The sequence below is a fragment of the Entelurus aequoreus genome, linkage group LG07 (genome assembly GCF_033978785.1).
Source record: "Entelurus aequoreus isolate RoL-2023_Sb linkage group LG07, RoL_Eaeq_v1.1, whole genome shotgun sequence".
Lineage (NCBI taxonomy): Eukaryota > Metazoa > Chordata > Actinopteri > Syngnathiformes > Syngnathidae > Entelurus > Entelurus aequoreus.
In genome coordinates, this window is record NC_084737.1 from 10,275,281 (window position 1) to 10,302,751 (window position 27,471).

General features: G+C 38.7%; 2 protein-coding genes across 2 annotated transcripts in view; both read left to right on the forward strand.

Annotated features, from left to right (window-relative positions):
- Positions 1–141: 141 nt before the first annotated feature.
- Positions 142–11,671, forward strand: LOC133653363 (solute carrier family 35 member C2-like). Its single transcript, XM_062052550.1, has 4 exons — positions 142–1,903; positions 8,145–8,320; positions 8,386–8,515; positions 10,809–11,671. Exons 1-4 carry the CDS (start codon positions 1,843–1,845, stop codon positions 10,922–10,924), a joined length of 483 nt encoding a protein of 160 aa, XP_061908534.1. The 5' UTR covers positions 142–1,842; the 3' UTR covers positions 10,925–11,671.
- Positions 11,672–14,345: 2,674 nt separating this feature from the next.
- Positions 14,346–27,471, forward strand: part of LOC133653362 (collagen alpha-1(XX) chain-like) — a 95,977-nt gene continuing 82,851 nt past the window's right edge. Inside the window, exons 1-2 of the mRNA XM_062052548.1 lie at positions 14,346–14,527; positions 25,261–25,359. Coding sequence (XP_061908532.1) covers positions 25,269–25,359 — 91 coding nt within the window. The 5' untranslated portion in view covers positions 14,346–14,527; positions 25,261–25,268. The remainder of the gene's footprint in view (positions 14,528–25,260; positions 25,360–27,471) is intronic.

The window sequence follows — 27,471 nt, forward strand, 5'->3', positions numbered from 1 at the left end:
ATTTACGTGTAAAAACGACCAAGTCGAAGTGCTCAGTTGCTCGCTAGCCTGTGTCGGCTATTTTTGTAGCGCTTTTATTGTGAATGCCGGAACTGTGTGCGGTTGGTCTTTGGACTCTTGACAGCAGGTGTGTCATTTTTTCTTCATCAGGGGTAGGGTTGTACAGTATACCGGTACTAGTATAGTATCACGGCACTAATGAATCAAAAACGGTACCATACGGTCTATCTGTGTTGACCCTGCGATGAGGTGGCGACTTGTCCAGGTTGTACCTCGTCTACCGCCCGAATGCAGCTGAGTAAGGCTCCAGCACTCCTCCGCGACCCTGAAAGGGACAAGCGGTAGAAAATGGATGGGTTCCCAATTTATTTTATTTTATTTTGTAACGGGCATGACGGCGCACCGTCACGTCATGACTTTGATGGGTTTACGAGCAGATGAGCATGTTCGGCAGTGCACAATCACAGAGTACTTACAAGCAGACACAGTGTGTAGACAGAAAAGGGAGAATGGGCGTGCTTTGGCTTAAAAACTAACGATAAAGGTGAAGTTATAATACTGAAACGCCCGCAGGAAGAGGTGCTGTAAGACATGGCTAGCTCGCTAGCAGCGAACAGCCATCCGCAGTCGGCTGTGCTTTAGCTACTTCTAAATCCCTAATCTTCACCTCTATGGCGACAAATAAAGTAAGTTTCTTACAAGTATCATCCCTGCAGGACGAGGAATAGCTAAACATGCTTCACTACACACCGTAGGAGGATACAATAGCTCCCAAAAGCTAGTGCGCCTAAATGTAAACAAATGCCATGGGTGGATCTACACCTAACATCCACTGTTATGATACCAAGTACAATAGCGTATCTAGTCGATACTACTATGATTACATCGATGTTTTTTATTGTCACAAAATCTTTTTCCTTTTTTAAAATGTCATATTATGTTTATAAACTCAGTAAATATGTCCCTGGACACATTTGAATATGACCAATGTATGATCCTGTAACTAATTGGTATCGGATCGATACCTACATTTGTGGTATCATCCAAAACTAATGTAAAGTATCCAAACAACAGAAGAATAAGTGATTATTACATTTTAACAGAAGTGTAGATAGAACATGTTGAACCGGAAAATAACCAGATATTAACAGTAAATGAACAAGTGGATCAATAATCAATGTTTACAGCTTGTCCTTTATCATTTTGACAAAATAATATCATGAGAAATGATACAATATGTTACTGCATACGTTGTAACATACGTTGCCGTTTATGCCAATCAAGTAAATGGTAAATGGGTCGTACTTGTGTAGCGCTTTTCTACCTTTTTAAGGAACTCAAAGCTCTTTGACACTATTTTCCACATTCACCCATTCACACACACATTCACACACTGATGGCGGGAGCTGCCATGCACGGCGCTAACCAGGCCCATCAGGAGCAAGGGTGAAGTGTCTTGCTCAAGGACACAACGGACGTGACTAGGATGGTAGAAGGTGGGGATTGAACCAGTAACCCTCAGATTGCTGGCACAGCCACTCTACCAACTTCGCCACGCCGTCCCCAAGTGACAAATGTCTTAGTGAAGATGGATGATAGGATGATGCCTATTTTTTTTAATGATGGCGATCAACCATACTCCCTCCCTGGTGTAGAACAAATATTTTTTTTAGAGACTGCTTCTTTTGTTGTCCAAAAAGGCCAAAGGACAAGCAAAACACATCCACCAACAGCTGCTCAACTGGGATTTAAATACATTTTCACTGTGAAATTAATGCGGGGAAAAAGTTTGCGTTTTTATCTGTCATCTTCCATGTAGGCCTCCAGAACCCGGTGGACGCCATGTACCACCTCCAACCTCTCATGTTCCTCGGCCTCTTTCCTCTCTTCCTGGTTAACGAAGGTGAGACTGTTCATCTCTTTTCCTGAATGCTACAATTTACACATACTGTGGAACCTCGATTTACGAACTTAATTGGTTCTCGGACAGGGTTCGTAAATCGAAAAGGTTGTATGGTGAACTTCTCCATTACAAACAATGTAAATATGAATAATGGGTTCTCGCCACGACAAAAGTCCATATTTTAGTGAAAATTTGTACACTTTGAACACATTCTAAAGTGTTATACAGTACTTTATATCAAACAAACATAACAAGCGGGTGATGGATTAACTTTCTTTTTATTAACAAACCAAAACAACAAGCTGCTGTCCTCTGTATGCGCTGCCAACACGCGCACACACACAGAAGTCACTTTGGTGCCTTTACAAACGATCAGAAATCACAATAGTCCTTAACTTCAACAACCATATTGCTACAATAAACATTTTAAAAATTAAAATCTACTTACATTAACATCAGCTAAAAGGGGCACTCGAGCAAGGAGCAGACGAAGGGAGGGATCGAATGAAAGTATCGTGTGTGTGTGCGTGCGTGCATGCCCTTCTTGAGACATCAACAAGGAAAAGTAGCTTCCATATGAGGAGGTGTGAACAAGTGATGACACAAATCATGGTCCCAATAACATTGCATCTGATAGAGAATGTCTCATTTGCACCCCTGGTGGTGACATCTATCACAATGAGGGTGGTCCCAAAAAGGAGGGATTTTTCACATTGACTGTGTGTCGGTTTTAAAAGTGCTCCCCCTCTGGTCAACATATGAAATAACAAGTGTGTGTAAGAAATTGAAATGCGCCCCCTTTGGCCAAAATTTATTAAAAAAATAAAATAAATATGTAATTACGGTAGAGACATACTGTAATAAGTTGAAGTAAATAATGAAGATTAAAAAAACAATTACAAACAAACAATTAAAAATATAAATAATTAACTAAAAGCTTACCTTTTTTATATTTGCATAGTATGTATATATTACTAATGTTGTAAATACAAATCTTTATATATCTAGAAGGGGTGGTCCTAAAGAGGTAGGCATTTTTCGGAAGGAGGTAAAACTACAAGTGTGTGTGAGTGCGTGTGCGCACACTGAAAGGGACACTTGAGTGCCCTCTCCTTTGCTGTGAAATAAGTCTGCTTTGGCATGTTTTCCCAAAAAAGTCCAGTCTAGGGTTGTTCGGTATACCGGTACTAATAAAGTACCGCAATACTAATTGATTGAAATCGGTACTATACTGCCTTTGAAAAGTACCGGTACCGTTCTTTCATCCAAGTGCCGCTGTGTGGCGGTCACTACAGAGCCGAAGCGCATGATGTGGAGTGTGTCAAAACGCACACACAAAGTGCATACAAGCAATAACATCTTGGAGAGGAAGAATGGCAAAAAACGACAATTCTACCGGTTAATAAAGAAGTTGGTGAAGCGCAATATGGAGGTATTTGGGCTTCAAAACCAACAATAAAGGTGACGCTTTAAACAAGGAAGCGCCACGCTTAAAGTGTTGCATTAAAACATGCCTCGCCAAATGTGGTGATTAGTATTACCACCTTTGCTTCAAACCTAGGTAAACATTTAAATAATAAGCATTCAGATCTGCACAAGGAGTTATAAAGAGTGAGAGGTAATGTAGTTGTTACACCGGTCCTGCTGTTCGCTCCAGTGCAGACTGTAGTAGAGGAGCATAGGGCAGACATTCCCTTCTGTTCACTTTACCCCACAATGGGTCTGCTAAATCCGCTTCCCGGTCAGAATTTGAGGCCGCCGATTTGTGACAATCTGGTTGCTTTATTGTTAGTTTTGCAGGACACAGCCGGACTCATTCATCACTTTACTGCGCAGTGCGCGCGCTCCTCTCTCTCTGTACTTGCCCACTCACTCACTGATGTCACTCAACTAGCACATTGACATTTTCGCTACTCTAATAAGTTTACAGGTCCTCTGTTGTGCACATGTAGATACATAACATGTAGATACACTATGTTGCCAAAAGTATTTGGCCTCCTGCATAAGTGCCATCCCATTCCTAACCCATAGGGTTCAATATGATGTCCTGAAAAACAACCCCACACCATAATTCCCCCTCCACCAAATTTCACACTCTGCACAATGCAGTCCGAAATGTAGCGTTGTCCTGGCAACCTCCAAACCCAGACTTGTCCGTCAGATTGCCAGATGGAAAAGTGTGATTCATCAGTCCAGAGAAGGCGTCTCCACTGCTCTAGAGTCCAGTGGCGACGTGCTTTACACCACTGCATCCCACGCTTTGCATTGGACTTGGTGATGTATGGCTTAGATGCAGCTGCTCGGCCATGGAAACCCATTCCATGAAGCTCTCTGCAAACTGTACGTGGGCTAATTGGAAGGTCACATGAAGTTTGGAGCTCTGTAGCAACTGACTGTGCAGAAAGTCGGCGACCTCTTTGTACTATGCACTTCAGCATCTGATGATCCCTCTCTGTCAGTTTATTTGGCCTGCCAATTGGTGGCTGAGTTGCTGTTGTTCCCAAACTCTTCCATTTTCTTATAATAAAGCAGACAGTTGACTTTGGAATATTTAGGAGCGAGAAAATTTCACGACTGGATTTGTTGCACAGGTGGCATCCTATGACAGTTCCACGCTGGAAATCACTGAGAGCGGCCCATTCTTTCACAAATGTTTGTAGAAACAGTCTCCACGCCTAAGTGCTTGATTTTATACACCTGTGGCCGGGCCAAGTGATTAGGACACCTGATTCTGATCATTTGGATGGGTGGCCAAATACCTTTGGCAATATAGTGTATATAACATGTAGATACATAACATGTACCGTATTTTCCGCACTATAAGGCGCACCTAAAAACCTCTAATTTTCTCAAAAGCTGACAGTGCGCCTTATAATCCGGTGCGCCTTATATATGGACCACTAACAGGTCTCGCAACTGCGGGATGCATAACGTAACCCCAGCCTCTACTGTAGCGTCTATTCTATGCACCTTATAATGCGGTGCGCCTTATAATGCGGTGCGCCTTATATATGAACAACGTTTTAAAATAGGCCATTCATTGAAGGTGCGCCTTATAATCCGGTGCGCCTTATAGTGCGGAAAATACGGTAGGTACATAACATGTACAGTAAGTACATAACATGTAGATACATAATGTATATTTTAACCTTCTAAAATTGTTCTTTGAGTGCAATAGGAAAAAAAAAATATTTATATATATATATATATATATATATATATATATATATACACACACTACCATTCAAAAGTTTGGGGTCACCCAAACAATATTGTGGTATAGCCTTCATTTCTAAGAACAAGAATAGACTGTCAAATTGCAGATGAAAGTTCTCTTTTTCTGGCCATTTTGAGCGTTTAATTGACCCCACAAATGTGATGCTCCAGAAACTCAATCTGCTCAAAGGAAGGTCAGTTTTGTAGCTTCTGTAACGAGCTAAACTGTTTTCAGATGTGTGAACATGATTGCACAAGGGTTTTCTAATCATCAATTAGCCTTCTGAGCCAATGAGCAAACACATTGTACCATTAGAACACTGGAGTGATAGTTGCTGGAAATGGGCCTCTATACACCTATGTAGATATTGCACCAAAAACCAGACATTTGCAGCTAGAATAGTCATTTACCACATTAGCAATGTATAGAGTGTATTTCTTTAAAGTTAAGACTAGTTTAAAGTTATCTTCATTGAAAAGTACAGTGCTTTTCCTTCAAAAATAAGGACATTTCAATGTGACCCCAAACTTTTGAACGGTAGTGTATGTATATATATATATATATATGTATATATATATATAAAATATGTTTATTGTATTGCAAGATTTTCTGTTAAAATAAAGCCAAAATTGACACTTTTTCATAGTTTGCTTAATTTGGAAAAGTATCGAAAAGCATCGATATACATTTTGGTACCGGTACCAAATCATTGGTATCGGGACAACCCCAGTCCATTCTCATCACAAATAAAACTTGCTGTGGTATGAAGCACGCTTCATTGATTCTTCCATTCATTTACTACTCTCAAATACCGTATTTTTCGGACTATAAGTCGCTCCGGAGTATAAGTCGCACCGGCCGAAAATGCATAATACAGAAGGAAAAAAACATATATAAGTCGCACTGGAGTATAAGTTGCATTTTTGGGGGAAATTTATTTGATAAAATCCAACACCAAGAATAGATATTTGAAAGGCAATTTAAAATAAATAAAGGATAGTGAACAACAGGCTGAATAAGTATACGTTATATGACGCATAAATAACGAATTGAGAACGTACCTGGTATGTTAACATAACATATTATGGTAAGAGTCATTCAAATAACTATAACATATAGAACATGCTATACGTTTACCAAACAATCTGTCACTCCTAATCGCTAAATCCCATGAAATCTTATTCCTCTGTGTCGCTTCTAAACAACTCTGTCAACTCCAAAGGTAGACAATGCGCCGCTTCCTCTTCTATCGGTACGTCTAGTCTCTTAAGTGAATGAGATAAATAATATTATTTGATATTTTACGGTAATGTGTTAATAATTTCACACATAAGTCGCTCCAAAGTATAAATCTAAAACTATGAAAAAAACTGCGACTTATAATCCGAAAAATACGGTAGTCTTTCTTTTAACTCCACAATGATTCCCTCCTTCTTTCCACGCTGGTCTGTTGTTTTTTGGGGACTTATATTGGTGCGCATTTCTCAAAAGGCAAAATAACACAAAAAGGCACACACGCTGAAGCGCTGTGGAGTGACTAGTAGTGTACTGTACTGGGCAGCAAGTGACGTATAGGGCTCCGCCTTCCCAAAAATGCTGCGCCCTGCTTTTTGCCTGCAGGCGTGTACACAAAGTGAATTGATTGATTGATTGATTGTTTGAGACTTTTATTAGTAGGTTGCACAGTGAAGTACATATTCCGTACAATTGACCACTAAATGGTAACACCCCAGTACGTTTTTCAACTTGTTTAAGTCGGGGTCCATTCATGATACAGATATATACTATCATCATAATACAGTCATCACACAAGATAATCATCAGGATTTATACATTGAATTATTTACATTATTTACAATCCGGGGTGTAGAGGGAGGGGGTTAGGTTTGGTTGTTATCATCAGTCATCAACAATTGAGAACAGAGAAATGGATATTGAAACAGTGTAGGTCTGACTTGGTAGGATATGTACAGCAAGTAGTGGACATAGAGAGAGAGAGAGATCAGAAGGCATAAGAAAAAGTATCTACATTTGATTATTAACAATCCGGGGAGGGTGTTAGTTTAGGGTTGAAGTTGCCTGGATGTGTACTTTTATTGCGGTTTTGAAGGAGGATAGAGATGCCCTTTCTTTTATACCTGTTGGGAGTGCATTCCACATTGATGTGGCATAGAAGGAGAATGAGTTAAGACCTTTGTTAGATCGGAATCTGGGTTTAACGTGGTTAGTGGAGCTCCCCCTGGTGTTGTGGTTATGGCGGTCATTTACGTTATGGAAGTAGTTTGACATGTACTTCGGAATCAGGGAGGTGTAACGGATTTTATAGACTAGGCTCAGTGCAAGTTGTTTTACTCTGTCCTCCACCCTGAGCCAGCCCACTTTGAACAAGTGGGTAGGAGTGAGGTGTGATCTGGGGTGGAGGTCTAGAAGTAATCTGACTAGCTTGTTCTGGGATGTTTGGAGTCTAGATTTGAGGGTTTTGGAGGTGCTAGGGTACCAGGAGGTGCATGCGTAATCGAAAAAGGGTTGAACGAGAGTTCCCGCTAGAATCCTCATGGTGCTTTTGTTGACCAGAGAGGAGATTCAATAGAGAAATCTCGTTCGTTGGTTGACCTTTTTGATTACCTTGGTTGCCATTTTACCACAGGAAAGATTAGCCTCTAAAATGGAACCTAGGTAGGTGACCTCATCTTTCCTGGTGATAACAATGTCACCCACTTTTATAGTGAAGTCATTGACTTTCTTAAGGTTGATGTGGGACCCAAACAGGATGGATTCCGTTTTACCCAAGTGTATGGATAGCTTGAATGAATGAATGAATGAAGCGTTCGTACACAGAGACACGGTTTGCACTTAGAGGCATATTTGGCTCCATCTAAAAGTGTGTAAATCAAAAAGTTTGTAAATCGAGGTTCCACAGTATATTCAATCAACCCCAGAGACTTATTTCGTCATCACACAAGTTGTCCCGCCACTTGGACCCACATAAGCGAAAGAACAATCTGATTTATTATGTGTGTGTAGGATTGAGCTTGAGCACGTCAGACAAGTTGTTCCGGGTGACGGAGTTGTCTCCTCTCTTGTATTCTGTGCTCTCGTTGAGTATGGGAGGAGTCCTGGCTTTCGGTTTGGGCTTTTCAGAGTTTCTCCTCGTCTCACGAACATCCAGCCTCACCTTGTCCATATCGGGCATCTTTAAGGTACTTTTTTTCCTTCATGGCATTTGGACATACCTCCCTGGTGTCTCACCTTGTCTCCCCTGCAGGAGGTCTGCACGCTGCTGCTGGCAGCATGGCTGATGGGAGACAAAATGAGCGCGCTCAACTGGCTGGGCTTCGTCATGTGTGTGTGTGGTATCGCACTGCACGTGGGTCTAAAGACTTACTACTCCAAAAGTACGTCAAAGGAAATATCATGAACATTTCAGCGTAAATGCATATTTTATTTGTAAAACGAAGCATGTTTGTCAAACAAATCCGTCCTTAAAGGCCTACTGAAACCCACTACTACCGATCACGCAGTCTGATAGTTTATATATCAATGATGAAATCTTAACATTGCAACACATGCCAATACGGCCGGGTTAACTTATAAAGTGCAATTTTAAATTTCCCGCCACACTTCCGCTTGAAAACGTCTCGGTATGATGACGTATGCGCGTGACGTAGCCAGTTTAACAGAGGTATGGCTTCCCCATTGAAGCCAATACGAAATAGCTCTGTTTTCATCTCATTATTCCACAGTATTCTGGACATCTGTGTTGGTGAATCTGTTGCAATTTGTTCATTGCATTATGGAGAAAAGCTGAGCAAGCAAAGAAGAAAGTTGTCTGTGCGAAGCGGATATTTTGCGAGGGAAGTCAGCAACACAACACAGCCGGTGTTTGTTTACATTCCCGAAAGATGCAGTCAAGATCGAAGAACTCGGACAACAGAGACTCTAACCAGGAGGACTTTGATTTGGATACACAGATGCGATACCGTGAGTACGTAGCTGTGCTTCCAAACATTTGATCGCTTGCTATAACCAGCTCGAGCTAGGAGCTAGCATAACAAACACCCAGGTGTTTGTTATGCGGGATTAATTTGTGGCATATTAAATATAAGCCTGGTTGTGTTGTGGCTAATAGAGTATATATATGTCTTGTGTTTATTTACTGTTGTAGTCATTCCCAGCTGAATATCAGGTCCCACCCGCGCGCTTCCAAACAATTGATTGCTTGCCCGTACGTGCGTGTCATGTACGTAACTTTGGTTAAATATATAAGCTTTATGAACCTTGGGTTAGGTGAACGGTCCTTTGGGCTGAGTGAGTGTGTGTGTTGTGCAGGTGTTTGAATTGTATTGGCGGGTTATATATACGGGATCCCGTCCATATTACCCGCTCGAGCTATAACTAGCTCAAGCTAGTAGCTAGTAGCTAGGAGCTAGCATAACAAACACCTAGGTGTTTGTTATGCGGGATTAATTTGTGGCATATTAAATATAAGCTTGGTTGTGTTGTGGCTAATAGAGTATATATATGTCTTGTGTTTATTTACTGTTGTAGTCATTCCCACCTAAATATCAGGTCACCCCCGGCTCTTACAGCATCTTCCCTATCTGAATCGCTTCCACTCCCCACTAGTTCTTCACTTGCATTTTCCTCATCCACAAATCTTTCATCCTCGCTCAAATTAATGGGGAAATCGTCGCTTTCTCGGTCCGAATCTCTCTCACTTCTGGCGGCCATCATTGTAAACAATAGGGAACTTTGTGGATATGTTCAATTGACTACGTCACGCTACTTCCGGTAGGGGCAAGCCTTTTTTTAATCAGATACCAAAAGTTGCGATCTTTATCGTCGTTGTTTTATACTAAATCCTTTCAGCAAAAATATGGCAATATCGCGAAATGATCAAGTATGACACATAGAATAGATCTGCTATCCCCGTTTAAATAAAAAAAAATTCATTTCAGTAGGCCTTTAAATGTATGGTATATGTCAGTGGTTCTCATACTTTTTTTACTTGGCTATACAAGTACCACCATAATGGACAACATTAAAGTAGACTTAGACAAACTTTAATGATCCACAAGGGAAATAGTTCCACACAGTAGCTCAGTTACAAAGGATGGAAAGGATAATGCATACAAGGGCACAAAAAGAGGGCAAAAACAAAAGGTAAAAAATAGACTAAAAAATGTACCATAATAAGAATATAAAATATAATACACTTGTAATATTGCTATGTAAAGGAAAAGGGGTAGGATTAAATACCAGTAAGCTCTGCTTTTTCCTACTCATTTTCAAACATGTTGAATAGAGAAACCGGAAATTGTGATGTATCATGTTGTATGCGAGCATGTTCAAAATAAACACAAACTCAACTCAATATAAAACAATGTGGTGGGCTAGATCTGGCCCCCGGGCCTTGAGTTTGACACATGTGGTTTAGCCGTATAAATGACCATGTTTCTATACAATGTCTACATATTTACATTTACAGTTGAAACAAGGTTTTAGTACATCAGATGAACACAAATGCTCCTAAAGTAGCAACGTCGTTGACATACTAACTATATTTAAATATCAAAATAAAACAATTAAATCCTAAATATTTCTCTCCATCAGCTGTTTTTGACAGCCAGTGGTCTGCACCCTCTGCTGGCTGCTTCCTGAATTCTTCCATTTTGTCTCGTCTTCCAGATAAAGGCTCGTCCATAAGGCAGCTGAGCAGTAAGAACACGGAGCTCCAGCTGCCCTTGCTGAGGCAGGATGAAGACGATGCCGACAATGAGGAAGAGGAAATGACTCTGCACTAGCACACGAGATCATCATCATCCTCGTAGAGATCCATCATGGTCTGCTTGACAACATCAATGTTGTTCTCTTTTGTCTCAGGGGAGTTCAAAATGATTGAAATTTAATTGAAATAGAATACTTTTCTATGTGAGGTGACTCTCTAGGAGAATCATGGACCTTACTAACTTGATAACAATCAGTTTGTTCCCTTAAACTTGATTTATCCACACAAATTTAACCTCCACACAAATAGAAATAATCTGTTCGAGGCTCAGACTGACCACCAAAGACTATAATACTTTGCGTCGTATTATCGTAATGCGTTCCAACTCCACGTGAGCTCATCCGTTTCCGTTATTTTTTTCATTTGTCGTTATTTTCGACTCAAGCCATTATGTACCGAGCAGCCTGGGCAGACCATAATTCATGTTGGAGCTGACTCGATGCACGGATTTTTGCGGCTAGCTAGTCAATCATGTGACCTCAGGGGTATTGTACTTTACAGGTTTTACTGTACTTCAATACTTTTTCTCGCTTTCAGTAGATATTTTTAGCTTTAAAAATGACCTGATTGTGCCTTACTTTCTGTACCTCGGCGTCTTCTACTGGACTTGTAATTAAAACATTTGCTGCAATTTATCATACAAAATAGAACATGTTGTGTCATTTTTACAGACAATAATTGTTCTTCAGCATTAATGGTGCCTTCACAGATGTGTAAGTTACCCATGCCTTGGGCACTAATACACCCCCATACCATCACAGATGCTGACTTTTCAACTTTGCGTCTAGAACAATCCGGATGGTTCTTTTCCTCTTTGGTCACGACTTCCACAGTTTCCAAAAACAATTCGGAATGTGGACTCGTCAGACCACAGAACACTTTTACACTTTGCATCAGTCCATCTTAGATGAGCTCGGGGCCCAGCGAAGCCGGAGGCATTTCTGGGTGTTGTTGATAAATGGCTTTCGCTTTGCATAGTAGAGTTTTAACTTGCACTAACAGATTTACTGGCAAACTGTAGTTAGTGACAGTGCTTTTCTGAAGTGTTCCTGAGCCCATGTGGTGATATCCTTTACACACCGATGTCACTTTTTGATGCAGTACTTAGGGTTTCAAGGTCATGGGCATTCAATGGTCATTCAATGTTAAGTGCAGTGATTTCCCCAGATTCTCTGAACCTTCTGATGGTATTACAGACCGTAGATGGTGAAATCCCTAAATTCCTTGCAATAGCTCGTTGAGAAATGTTGTTCTTAAACTGTTTGACAATTTGCTCACACATTTGTTCACAAAGTGGTGACCCTCGCCCCAGCCTTGTTTGTGAATGACTGAGCATTTCATGGAAGCTGCTTTTATACCCAATCATGGCACCCACCTGTTCCCAATTAGCCTGTTCACCTGTGGGATTTTCCAAATAAGTCTTTGATGAGCATTCCTCAACTTTCTCAGTCTTTGTTGCCACTTGTGCCAGCTTTTTTGAAACATGTTGCAGGCATCAAATTCCAAATGAGCTAATATTTGCATAAAATCACAAAGTTTTCCAGTTCGAACGTTAAATATCTTGTCTTTGCAGTCTATTTAAATGAATATAGGTTGAAATGGCCCTTACTAACTTGATAACACTCAGTGATTGTTCTTCATAGCATGCATTCATTGTTGCTGCTCACCACTTTTCTTACTAATGAGTTATAATCTATGTTAAAAATTTTACTAACACAACTTTTTTATTTGACCAGTTATGGAGGTTAATTTGTGTCTTTTATTACGAAATATTTTTTTGGACATTCAATTTATTTAACTGAAATTTTTGTGTTTGAATTTTCCCAATTTAAAAAATTAAGGTCATTACATAAAAAATTGTGAGCATAATTTGTGTGTCCAAAAATTCAACTTGTTAAAATAGTGTTTCCAAATTCACTGTGTAAAAATTCAGTGTGGATATGTTCGTTGCTTCAAAACTACCGGAAGTGGGTCTGGAGTATTTCTATTTTACAGTCGTTTTTTTCCATACAAAATTTTCATACAGAATTTTTCAGCACCAATTTTTATACAATTTTTTTTTTACAAACTACATTTTTTTACAGTTAATTTTTCTGCACGGAAATTCTTTTCAGACAATTTTTCTGCACGGAAATTTTTTTACAGTGATTTTTTTAGACACTTATTTACACTGAATTTTTATACACTGAATTTTAAAACACTGAATTTCAACAAACTTTAACCTTAGTGAATATTTCTATTTTACAGTCATTTTTTTCATACAAAATGTTCATACTGAATTTTTATACACTAATTTTTTTACAGCGAACTTTTCTGCACTGACATTTTTTTACATTGATTTTTTTTAGACACTATTTTACACTGAATTTTTATACACTGAATTTCAACAAACTTTAACTTTAGTGAATATTTTTATTTTACAGTCATTTTTTTCCATACATAATTTTCATGCTGAATTTTTCTGCACTACCGGTAATTTTTATACACAAATGTTTTTAAAAACCAAAAAAATTTTACACCGAATTTTTCTGCATGGAAATTTTTTTACAGTGATTTTTTTTAGACACTATTTTACACTGAATTTTAAAACACTGAATTTCAACAAACTTTGACTTTAGTGAATATTTCTATTTTACAGTCATTTTTTCCATACAAAATTTTCATACTGAATTTTTTTGCACTTATTTTTATACCCTGAATTTTTTACAAACAAAATTTTTTTACACTGAATTTTTCTGCACGGAAAGTCTTCACAGCGAATTGTTCTGCATGGAAATTTTTTTACAGTGATTTTTTTTAGACGCTATTTTACACTGAATTTTAAAACTGAATTTCAACAAACTAACTTTCTATTTACCAGCCATTTTTTCCATACAACATTTTCATTTTAAATTTTTATGCACTCAATTTTTCTATACAGGATTTTTTACAGACCTTTTTTTACACTTATTTTTTCTGCATGGAAATTCTTTACAGCAAATTTTTCTGGACAGAAATTCTTTACAGTGAATTTTTCTGCACGTAATTTTTTACACTGTATTTTTTATACACTGAATTTTAAAACACCGAATTTCAACAAACTTCAACTTTCAACAAATTTTTAAACATACATTTTTTTATTTAGTGAAATTAAAATTGTCCGCATAATTTGATACAAAACATTTAGTTCACAAAATTTAAACACACCAAAAAAAAGTAGTTGCATAAATTCAGGGCCCCAAAAAAGCTTTCATAATAAAGACACAAATTAACCTCATTAAATTAATCATGAATCATGATGATTTTTCATGTTAAATTATGATCAGATGTCCACAGGGGAGCAGAATTGGTGCAAAAAGACATTCCTGTTGAGCAGTTAAGGTGTTCAGCGTCGCCATGGTAATGCCACGCCCACATAAGGAGTGACCAGGGGGTGTGGCTTAACGCCGGCGTCCTGTTTCACACACACACGCACACACTCGCTAGAGCAGTGTTAGTATGTGCATAATGAAAGTCCACGCTGGCTGCAGCAGGCTGTGCATTTTCTAGTTGTTGGAAGAATGTTTTCTTTTAATTTAATCTTTTGTCATTTGACTCTTTTCTAATGTGTGGAGGATTAGCTTGGACGTGACGCAGCCAGGTAAGTCAGTGCTCACCTTGCTTCCGTCTACCAAAAAAACCCGGTTAGTTGCTCAACATTATTTTTTTAATGTAGACTAGTGTAATTAATTTATAATAGTGTAATTAAAATGTTTTATTATAGAAGTTTCCCGGCCTTTTGTCATTTATTCACGAGAGCTAGCTAAACTTTACGCAAAGTTAGCTTCAACTTGTGCCTTCTTTTAATTCAACTAAACAGCAACATAACACCTTTAAATGGTAACTGACGACACTGGGATGAGTTATTAATATTATACAACACTATTTTTTGGGGCCTTTTTTACACCGTTAATACCAGAGTTGTTATTAGCTGCCAACAACGCCCCCCGCGGCTGATTGATGAACTTCCAGACGTAAATCTGATGATTCATAATCGATTGCTCAACAATTAGTGTTTGGTGGAATGCATTACGATTTATTTTCAGTTTATTAGCAGGGACATGATTATTTTTATTTATTTTTTTCCCCTATTTTTTTATATAGCCCTAAATCACAAGTGTCTCAAAGGGCTGCACAAGCCACAACGACATCCTCGGCTGAAAGACTGAATGGATGACATGTTGATGGTGAATATTTGAGATTTTTACAGTGGATGCAACTATAGATGGCCGATAATATCGGCCTGCCGATATTATCGGCCGATAAATGCTTTAAAATGTAATATCGGAAATTATCTGTATCGTTTTTTTTATTATCGGTATCGTTTTTTTAAATAATTTATTTAATTTTTTATTAAATCAACACTTACAATTAGTGCACCAACCCAAAAAACCTCCCTCCCCCATTCACACTCATTCACACAAAAGGGTTGTTTCTTTCTGTTATTAATATTCTGGTTCCTACATTATATATCAATATATATCAATACAGTCTGCAAGGGATACAGTCCGTAAGCACACATGATTGTGCGTGCTGCTGGTCCACTAATAGTACTAACCTTTAACAGTTAATTTTACTGATTTTCATTAATTACTACTTTCTATGTAACTGTTTTTATTTTGTTTTACTTTTTTTTATTCAAGAAAATGTTTTTTATTTATTTATCTTATTTTATTTTATACATTTTTAAAAAAAGGACCTTATCTTCACCATACCTGGTTGTCCAAATTAGGCATAATAATGTGTTAATTCCACGACTGTATATATCGGTATCCGTTGATATCGGTATCGGTTGATATTGGTATCGGCAATTAAAGAGTTGGACAATATCGGAATATCGGATATCTGCAAAAAGCCATTATCGGACATCCCCAGTGTCAACATATCTTTTTCTTGGTATATATCAGGGCTAGGCCGATAAAACGATATTAATATACATCACGATAGACACGTAATCAATATTTTTTTTTAAATGCGTTCGATAAACCGTTTGATGTATTTTTTTGGGGGTCAAAAGAATCAGGAAGTTACGAAACAAGGTTGGTTGCATGAACAAAGGCACTTCTGGTAACGGAGCAAAACAGGAAGTGACACGCTAAACAGCCAATCAGGTAACAGTATTAACTAACAAGTTTGGTTGTGCCATCTTGTTGTCTCGCGGTTGATTCTTTGCATGGAGTGAGACAAGAAAGTAAAAATGAGAGCTGCACAGAGCAAAGAAATTGTGGATAAAACGGAAAAAGTCACCTTCACAGTATGGCAGGTTTTTTTGTTTAAAATTAACTGTATTCCTTCGCCGCGCTCACCTCTTTTCTTTTCAACCCTCGTCCGATCCCTATTCGGGTTTACAGAAACAATAGGTAGGAACTATAGTATATAATATATATACCATATTTTCCGGACCATATAAGGCGCACTGCTGATGAATGGTCTATTTTCAATCTTTTTTAATATATAAGGCGTTCCGGATTATAAGGCGCATTAAAGGAGTCATATATATTTTAATTTTTTTCTAAATGTAAAAGACTTCCTTGTGGTCTACATAACATGTAATGGTGGTTCTTTGGTCAAAATGTTGCATAGATGATGTTTTGCAGACCATCTTCAAGCTGCTTTCTGACAGTCGCTTCAGGATGCGCCGTTTTGTGGGCGGTCTTATTTACGTGGCTCACCTTTGACAGCGTCTTCTCCCCGTCATCTTTGTTGTAGCGGTGTAGCGTGCAAGGACGAGAGTGGAAGAAGTGTCAAAAGATGGAGCTAACTGTTTTAATGACATTCAGACTTTACTTCAATCAATAATAGAGCAGCATCTCCTCATCCGCCAGAAATGTGTCCCGTGAAAAACCGTCCGACCGGAACTCTCTAATAACTAAAGTTCCTTGGGTGAATAATATAAACTCACTACACCGGTATGTTTTAGCGCTTTTATGGCGAGTTTACTGACAGATATAAGTAAGAACTTTACACTACTTTATATTAGAAATGGCATATATGTCCCATAACAAGAAGATTATCGACTACGGTTTCAGCACAGACTACAAAGGCGGAGGCGCGCAATTTTTCAGGATTTATGCAGATCAGCAGGTACGTAGGTAGGTAAGAAAAGTTACTTTTGCATAATGTTGCGAAACAAAACGCCAGATAATATGTCTTAGCTTATACACACACCATAATAATACTCGTATGTTCAAGCACAGTACAATCCATCAAGCAGTGCGGCTTTATAGCTTACCAAAGTCGTACTAAAAAACATTTTGATAGATTTTTGAGCGCCGTTTGTAAAGTTCTCTATTTTCAATGGAACATATAAAATTATGGTGTTGTTTACTTGAGTCATGTTGCCGTCTACACGTATCTCTTATGTGTGACTGCCATCATATTGCAGTCTACACGTATCTCTTACGTTTGACTGTCATCTACTGGTCACACTTATAATTTCACCATGTACCAAATAAAATAGCTTCTAGGTCGGTAAGCAAAATCTGAATTATTCCGTACATTGGGCGCACCAGGTTATAAGGCACACTGTCAAGTTTTGAGGGAAAAAAAAGGATTCTAAGTGCGCCTTATAGTCCAGAAAATATGGTGTGTGTGTATATATATATATATATATATATATATATATATATATATATATATATATATATATATATATATACACACCTTGTTTTAATTGCATATATTATTTTGCCCTCCATGAATGTTGAATTTTAGTCTGACAGATAGGTAAACAGTCCTTCAAATTAGAGATGAAAAAACTTCCAACTTGAGGTTGTTTATTGATAGTCTCCACAATGAAGTTACAGGAACTGTAAGCACACAGAGGAAAGTACATTAACAAATAAACATGAAGTGCACATGCAAAAGCAATGCAACCATATTGAATAAAGACTGGCACTTATGCCGCTAGCTGGATGCTAACATACAACGGACAAATCTATTGACAGGCTAATGAAGATTAGCATGGCAAACGTTGAACAAATGAGATTTTAACGGAACAAAATTGACATGAAACAGCAAATGCGTTTATACTTACAGACACATTGTCACCAAACTCTGTGGAAATTAATATTGATGCTAACTTTGTACTACTGGGCCAGTGCTCGCTAATTTACAAATGAACTACAACGCCTCCTGTGGCCATTCATGGAATTCACCTGACGGTATGTGATCGATCAGATACCTTTGGTAGATAAATGTTCGCTCGTTTAACGTCATTACAACACGAGCAACGCCACATTCTGTTATTAGCTGACTACAAAGAAGCTCATTTATTTACAGTGCTTTATTAAAAAATGATCAACAAGTCCTTACATGAAGACATGCAATTTAAAATATGATTCTAGTGTACACTATAATGTTGTAATTCATTTTGTTTGGACTCAAGTTAGCTTACAGAATTGCAATTTTGTTTTGTTTACCGTTTGCAGTAAATAAAGTAAGGTAAGTACGCAAAGGCATGCAATTTACATTTATGCATCCGCAAACCATTAAACAGGTCGAATTACATAAAGTGAATTTTCTCGCCCTGACAGCCAAGCAGACACACAACAAGTACACACTTGTGAAAACTATGTGGAATTAACTCATACTACTCCTCATGCTAAATGTCAAACGTGTTCTTTACGAGCACAATAACATGAGAAGATGATGGGAATGTGCTGCCTTGTTACTTTTATTACCGCTTTCAAACACTGCAAGAGTGTGTGTGCGTGCGTCTGTGTGTGTGTGTGTGTCTCATGACTTGTGTAAAGGCTCTCTAATGGGCGAGCAGCACCAAAGCACCTGCAGTCTGAATGGGCTGTGAACTATTTCCCACGGGAAAAGGATGATAAATGTCATGATGGTGATTTGTTTGCAGTTAAAAACATTTTTTAGACACGGCTTTTTATTATGATTATTATGATTATTGACAACATAACCATATTTCTACTGAGCAGCAAGGACAGACGTGTGGCACTTTTCTTTTTGGCGACTTTTATACCGAATCATCCATTATTCACATGCATGACGGGTATTTTATAACAACATGAATAATACCAATATGAATTATGAATGAATTAAAGCAGGCCTGGGCAATTATTTTGACTCGGGGGGCCAAATTTAGTGTCCGGGGGCCGGTATATCTAATAATAATAATAATAATTAATAATAATAATAGATTTTATTTGTAAAAAGCACTTTACATTGAGTAAACAACCTCAAAGTGCTACAGTGTATTAAAAAAAAGAAAAAGAGAATAAAAATAAAAACTAGAACAGCCAAATAGCTAGAACTAGTATGCATATATCTAAAAAAAAAAAAGGCTTTTTTTAAAAAGAAGGGTTTTTAAGCATCCACAGTCTGTGGTGCCCTCAGGTGGTCAGGGAGAGCGTACAACAGACTGGGAGCGGCGGAGCAGAAAGCCCGGTCTCCCATTGTTCGTAGCTTTGTCCTCAGAGATTGGAGGAGGTTAGCCTGTCCGGAGCGGAGGTGTCGAGTGGAGGATTTGGGGGTGAGTGGTTCTTTGAGGTAGAGGGGGGCATTTCCATGGAGGCACTGGTGAGTTAAGGGGAGACTTTGTATTAATTCCTGAGTGGAACAGGAAGCCAGTGAAGGGATTTGAGAATTGGTGTGATATGGTCATATTTCCGCACTCTCATCAGGATCCTAGCAGCACTATTCTGTATGTACTGCAGCTTCTGGATGTTCTTGCTGGGGATCCCGACAAGAAGTGCGTTGCAGTAGTTTAGCCTATCTATTTCTAGGAACACTAATACAAAAACTCACAATAATGTCTGAGAGAATGCTAAAAACGTTATGGAATTAAACCATTTTTATTTACTGAATGAGACACCCAGAATGTACATGAAAATAAAGAATGTGGGATTTGCAATATTAACTATGAACGATAAAACACTGAATATTGACAACATACGAAGGTCACACCCCCTCTCGATCGACCTATTTTCCAATCAAGCGAAATGCGACAAAAATGCAACAAACACAGCGAAATATGAACGGGAAGGGTAAAAAAACCCCACCTACAATCTGATATACCTGATATATCACTAAGCTTTAGAACTTTGTCGTGAAAATCTGAGCTTGGCGCTCTGGAAACACTCTGTGGAAACGCTCCCCACCCACACTGCTTGGTGCCTTGTCTGAGCTACTGTGACTTACATTAGCATAGTAACTAATTAGATTACCATAGTAACTAGTATACAGTGTTTCCCACACATTCATTTATTTGTGGCGGCCCGCCACGAAAGAATTACGTCCGCCACAAATAAAAATAAAAATAAATTTTTTTTTTTGTCCTTTCCAGCTTCTCAGGCAAATCATATAGTTGATGTAGATGCCCATATCGGCTGTTCAGATTTACTTTACAAAAGAGAAGTGTAGGATACTTCTCTTGTTGCCTTATTTGTATTTGACTTTATTAAATGTATTTATATTAGAAACACAACATGTGTATATAACAAAGGGTGCAAAGTCTGCAGGCAGTAGGAAACACATGGTTAAGTGTAGGGAGTAAAACTGATGGCAGTCTAAAGTTTAAGATTTTTGGAGCTCTTTGTTCAGTGGATCGGATGTTTGATGAAGCTCTGTGTCTATCTACCACCACTACTGTTTTCTGTTTATTTGTTACTGACTGTGGCAGGACACCTCTGCCTCTGTTTCACTTTATGTTGCTGGTAAATAATATGGTTGTAGTAGTAGGCTAAAGTTAAATTATTTAGTATGCACTAATTAAAGGGGCAGAGCTTTATGAGACATTTTAGCTTTTATATTTTATAACATATATTTTTTGTAAGAACCACAATTAATAAATATATTTCAGTGAATAACTTATTGTTCAAATCTGTATATAAATATGTACATAAAGTGTTGTAATTATATTGTAAAATGGATGGATGGATGGATGGACGTTTAAAACAAAACTGTTATTATTAATTAGTAAGTATACATTTTTTGAGCCTTTTTAGAGAAAATCATATCATTGTAGTAAATTATGCAAATTACTCGATGATGTCATGGTGACCACGTCTATAGCCACGCCCATAGCCACGCCCCCACCACCACAGGTATCTTGGCAGTTTATGGGAAACACTGGTATATCATGCAAAAGTGCAGATTCCAACCACTGAAATACTTTGTATAGTTCAAGACTTACGGTCATTTGAAAACATCACTAATGGCAGCTACAGTTTCCATCTTAAAGATCTAAAAAAAAATATTTGAGAATGTCCGACGGGCCTTAATTTGCCCAGGTCTGATTTTAAGGTGAAGTAAAGTCAAGTGACTTCCCAGGCAACAGCTTCTGTGGACGTTCCTGCAGTCAGCATGCCTATTTCACGCTCCCTCAACATTATGATCATGTGTGATATACTGTAAGTGACGAAAACTACACTTTTTATAGTGACCAAGCAAATGCACGCCTGTGCAATATTCATGCCGTCTCATCAGGTGGATGGGTGATCTCAGTAAAGGAGAAGTGCTCGCTAACACACGCATTTACACACGTGTCAACAATAGTTGACAAACATGTTAATTTTGTGTACATCTTTGAGTTTAGCGCATGAAAGATGGCAGCAAAACAAACTTGTCGCGTTTAATACACAGTAGCCAGCATCTTGGTGTAATAGGCCATTTGTTTAGTAAATGTATTTTTAATAATTGCACATTGTAATGATCTGAAGTCACATTAGGGCTGTAGCCGTCGATTATTTTTTATAATAGAGCAATGTTTTGATTAGTTTGTTTGATTACCGTATTTTTTGGACTATAAGTCGCAGTTTTTTTTTATAGTTTGGCCGGGGGTGCGATTTATACTCAGGAGCGACTTATGTGTGAAATTATTAACACATTACCGTAAAATATAAAATAATATTATTTAGGTCATTCACGTAAGAGACTAGACGTATAAGATTTCAGGGGATTTAGCGATTAGGAGTGACAGATTGTTTGGTAAACGTATAGCATGTTCTATATGTTATAGTTATTTGAATGACTCTTACCATAATATGTTACGTTAAATGCCTACTGAAACCCACTACTACCGACCACGCAGTCTGATAGTTTATATATCAATGATGAAATCTTAACATTGCAACACATGCCAATACGGCCGGGTTAACTTTTAAAGTGCAATTTTAAATTTCCCGCTAAACTTCCGGTTGAAAACGCCTTTGGATGATGACGTATGCGCGTGACGTAGCCAGTGAAACAGAAGTATCGGTACCCCATTGAAGCTTTTTGATTGATTGATTGATTGATTGAGACTTTTATTAGTAGGTTGCACAGTGAAGTACATATTCCGTACAATTGACCACTAAATGGTAACACCCGAAAAAGTTTTTCAACTTGTTTAAGTCGGGGTCCACTTAAATTGATTCATGATACAGATATAGATATATACCAATACAAAACAAAATAGCTCTGTTTTCATCTCATAATTCCACAGTATTCTGGACATCTGTGTTGGTGAAAGAAGCTGAGCAAGCAAAGAAGAAAGTTGTCGGTGCGAAGCGGAGTATTTTGCGAGGGAAGTCAGCAACACAACACAGCCGGTGTTTCATTGTTTACATTCCTGAAAGATGCAGTCAAGATGGAAGAACTCGGACAACAGAGACTCTTACCAGGAGGACTTTGACTTCGATACACAGACGCCTGTAGAGAACTGGGACAAAACAGACTCTTACCAGGATTACTTTGATTTGGATACACAGACGCAGACACGGTACCGTGAGTACGCAGCTGCGCTTTCAAACATTTGATCGCTTGCCCGTACGTGCGTGTCATGTACGTAACTTTGGGTAAATATATAAGCTTTATGAACCTTGGGTTAGGTGAACGGTCCTTTGGGCTGAGTGATTGTGTGTGTTGTGCAGGTGTTTGAATTGTATTGGCGGGTTATATTGTGACGGGAGCTAGGAGCTAGGAGCTAGCATAACAAACACCTAGGTATTGGTTATGCGGGATTAATTTGTGGCATATTAAATATAAGCCTGGTTGTGTTGTGGCTAATAGAGTATATATATGTCTTGTGTTTATTTACTGTTGTAGTCATTCCCAGCTGAATATCAGGTCCCACCCGGCTCTCACAGCATCTTCCCTATCTGAATCGCTTCCACTCCCCACTAGTCCTTCACTTGCACTTTCCTCATCCACAAATCTTTCATACTCGCTCAAATTAATGGGGAAATCGTCGCTTTCTCGGTCCGAATCGCTCTCACTTCTGGCCGCCATCACTGTAAACAATAGGGAACTTTGCGGAAATGTTCAACTGACTACGTCACGCTACTTCCGGTAGGGGCAAGGCTTTTTTTTGTCAGATACCAAAAGTTGCGATCTTTATCCTCGTTGTTCTCTACTAAATCCTTTCAGCAAAAATATGGCAATATCGCGAAATGATCAAGTATGACACATAGAATAGATCTGCTATCCCCGTTTGAATAAAAAAATGTCATTTCAGTAGGCTTTTAACATACCAGGCACGTTCTCAGTTGGTTATTTATGCGTCATATAACGTACACTTATTCAGCCTGTTGTTCACTATTCTTTATTTATTTTAAATTGCCTTTCAAATGTCTATTCTTGATGTTGGGTTTTATCAAATAAATTTCCCCAAAAAATGCGATTTATACTCCAGTGCGACTTATATATGTTTTTTTCCTTCTTTATTATGCATTTTCGGCCGGTGCGACTTATACTCCGGAGCGACTTATACTCCGAAAAATACGGTAATCGAGTAATCGGATAAAACACACTTCATAGCCTCAATGTGTATTTCAGGGGAAATTGTTGAAGTAAACAAAAAATGTTCCGCTTGCCATAACGTTCAGTGTTTGAAATCTTACTTTTAAAATGTGCGCATTTTTAGAAATAAATGATGAAAAACACACTGATCACAGCACCCGCACACCCTCGCTCTCATGTGCGCTCCATTACAGCAGCCGTGCAGGAACTATGCCAGCATATTTAAAGTTCCTAGTTCTTCATTCGGTCCGGATTTGATCAATTTTCATTAGTTATACAGCAGAAATTAATAAAAGCAACATAATATAAATGGAAGCTTTTCTATCCATCCATCTATTTTCTACCGCTTATCCCTTTACTCAAGCAAATAAATTGATTTAATCAATTACCGGTAATCGTTGCAGCCCTAATTCATTTTCTAATGATTTATTTAATTTTTTTATATTTATTATACATACAGTACAGGCCAAAAGTTTGAACACACCTCCTCATTCAATGCGATTTTTTTTTTTCATGACTATTTACATTATAGATTGTAGATCAAAACTATGACGTGTGGAGTTATGTACTTAACAAAAAAAGGTAAAATAACTGAAAACATGTTTTATATTCTAGTTTCTTCAAAACTGCCACCCTTTGCTCTGATTACCGTATTTTTCGGATTATAAATCGCTCCGGAGAATAAGTCGCACCGGCCGAAAATGCATAATAAAGAAGGAAAAAACATATAAATCGCATTTTTTGGGAAAATGTATTTGATCAAATCCAACACCATGAATAGACATTTGAAAGGCAATTTAAAATAAATAAAGAATAGTGAACAACAGGCTGAATAAGTGTACGTTATATGACGCATAAATAACCAACTGAGAACGTGCCTGGTATGTTAACGTAACATATTATGGTAAGAGTCATTCAAATAACTATTACATATAGAACATGCTATACGTTTACCAAACAATCTGTCACTCCTAATCGCTAAATCCCATGAAATCTTCTTCTTCTGTGTCTCTTAACAACTCTGCCAACTCCAAAGGTAGACAATTCGCCGCTTCCTCTTCTATCTTATTTGATATTTTACGGTAATGTGTTAATAGTTTCATACATAAGTCGCTTCAGAGTATAAATTGCACCCCCGGCCAAACTATGAAAAAAAACTGCGATTTATAATCCGAAAAATACGGTACTGCTTTGCACACTCTTGGCATTCTCTCCATGAGCTTCAAGAGCTAGTCACCTGAAATGGTTTTCCAACAGTCTTGAAGGAGTTCCCAGAGGTGTTTAGCACTTGTTGGCCCCTTTGCCTAATCAGAGCAAAGGGTGGCTATTTTGAAGAAACTAGAATATAAAACATGTTTTCAGTTATTTCACTTTTTTTGTTAAGTACATAACTCCACATGTGTGCATTCATAGTTTTGATGCCTTCAGTGACAATCTACAAGGTAAATAGTCATGAAAATAAAGAAAACGCATTGAATGAGAAGGTGTGTCCAAACTTTTGGCTTGTACTGTATATACAGTATATATTTATGATAAGCCCATTGTGTGTAAACAACCTCCATAGAGTAAATTTTTTTTCCCGTATGATTTCAGGTCTCATTATGTCCCCTCATCTCCCATCATCATTTCACCGGATCATGTTGCATTTCCTGTGCGCCGTCCTGCTGCTGTCAGCGCAAGTTCATGGCCAAGGTAGAGTCTGTCAAACACGACATCATGACGAGGTCATTGGGCTGACTCAGCACGCTGCGAGGACGAATGGACAAGACGTCTGACTTGGGATCAGAACTTTGAGGTCATTTGTGGTCAACTCTCAGGCTTTCCTGAAGTATCTTAGGCTAACTTTCAGAAATTATTACGGTCTGACTGACAGTTGTAAGAGCTTCAGGCTGCATTTTTAAGATGTGTAGCGAAGCGTGCATGTTATCTTGTTTTTACAAAGCTGAAACGATAGGTGCATACATGGACATGTTCATCTAGCTCGGGGCAAAGTATGAGAAAGTACAGTAGTACCTTAACTGAAGAGTGCCCCAACTTAAGAGTGTTTTGAGACAAGAGTGGTCTGTTATGCTTGAAGTTGCCAGCAAACATTTGAGTGACAAGCATCTGGTCGTACTCGCTAGCATAATATTTTATGGCTGGAAATCAACATTATTTTTCCAAGCATTGGAAGGAAGAAAGTAAGTGTGAGGGACAGTGCTGAGAAGTGGATGATATTCATTGAATTAAAGAAAGAACTCATCAAAAACCTGAGCAATTTGAGCATATCACTGCTAGTCTGCACCATACTGAAGCACAGGGGTCGGCAACCTTTACCACTCAAAGAGCCATTTTGACCAGTTTCACAAATTAAAGAAAACAATGGGAGCCACAAAACTCTTTTGAAATTTAAAATGAAATAACACTGCATACAAAGTTTTTTTTTGCTTTGTGCTATGTATAAACCAGGGGTCTCAGACACGCAGCCCGCATCTTAATATACCGGGAGATCCCCGAAATTTAAGTCCACTTTTCTCTTGAATGTCTGCTGATTTTAACCCAAACAACAATTATAGAGCCCTCTACAGCCAGCATTGACAACATGCCAGTCCAGGTACATGTTGTATGCAGCTTTTGATTGCACACGTATGCGACAGCAAGGCATACTTGGTCCACAGCCATACAGGTTACACTGACGGTGGCGATATAAACAACTATAACACTCTTACTAATATGCGCCACACTGTGAACCCACACCAAACAAGAATGACAAACACATTTCGGGAGAACATCCGCACTGTAACACAACATAAACACAACAGAACAAATACCCAGAATCCTATGCATCCTTAACTCTTCCGGGCTACATTATACACCCCCGCTACCACCAAACCCCGCCCACCTCAACCGACGCACGGAGGGAAGGGGTGGGTGGGGCAGGGGGGGGTTGATGTGTGGGGGGCAGGTTTGGGGGGGGGGCAGGGTTTGGTGGTAGTGGGGGTGTATAATGTAGCCCGGAAGAGTTAGGGATGCATGGGATTCTGGGTATTTGTTCTGTTGTGTTTATGTTGTGTTACAGTGTGGATGTTCTCCCGAAATGTGTTTGTCATTTTTGTTTGGTGTGGGTTCACAGTGTGGCGCATATTAGTAAGAGTGTTAAAGTTGTTTATATCGCCACCGTCGGTGTAACCTGTATGGCTGTGGAACAAGTATGCCTACGTGTGCAAGCAGAGGCTACATACAATATGTACCTGGACTGGCACGTTGATATTGTTGGCTGTAGAGGGCGCTAAATACTGTGTTTTCAAAGTATCCCCTTTTTAAAGTTGCCAGGGTAAAAATCAGAGAATAATTGCCCCTGGCGATTACAGGGAGAGGCACTGAAATCCGGAAGTTTCCCGGGTAAATCGGGAGGGTTGGCAAGTATGCAGATGAGCCGCAACAGAGTGGTCAAAGAGCCGCATGCGGCTCCGGAGCCGCGGGTTGCCGACCCCTGCTCTAGAAGAATGAGTCGATAACGCCAGCCAAGGACGTTAAAATGATATCCAAATGGCTGACATTTATCCATAAAAATATGGAAAAGCTGCTGCTGATGGTGTGTTTGACGGAGAAGCAGCTGGAAGGAGATACTGTAGAAGTCCGTGCTCCTAGGGAAATGCCGTACATTATAATTACATTACTTCATAAAACTACTGTAGTTGTTAGTAGTACATTCTTTTGTATTGTTTTTGTACATGTCTTATCTCAAAGTTTGCTTCTCTTTTTAAAATACATGTTACATGTTAAAATGGTGCTGTTTTGGGGGGCCAAGCACCATCCATCCAT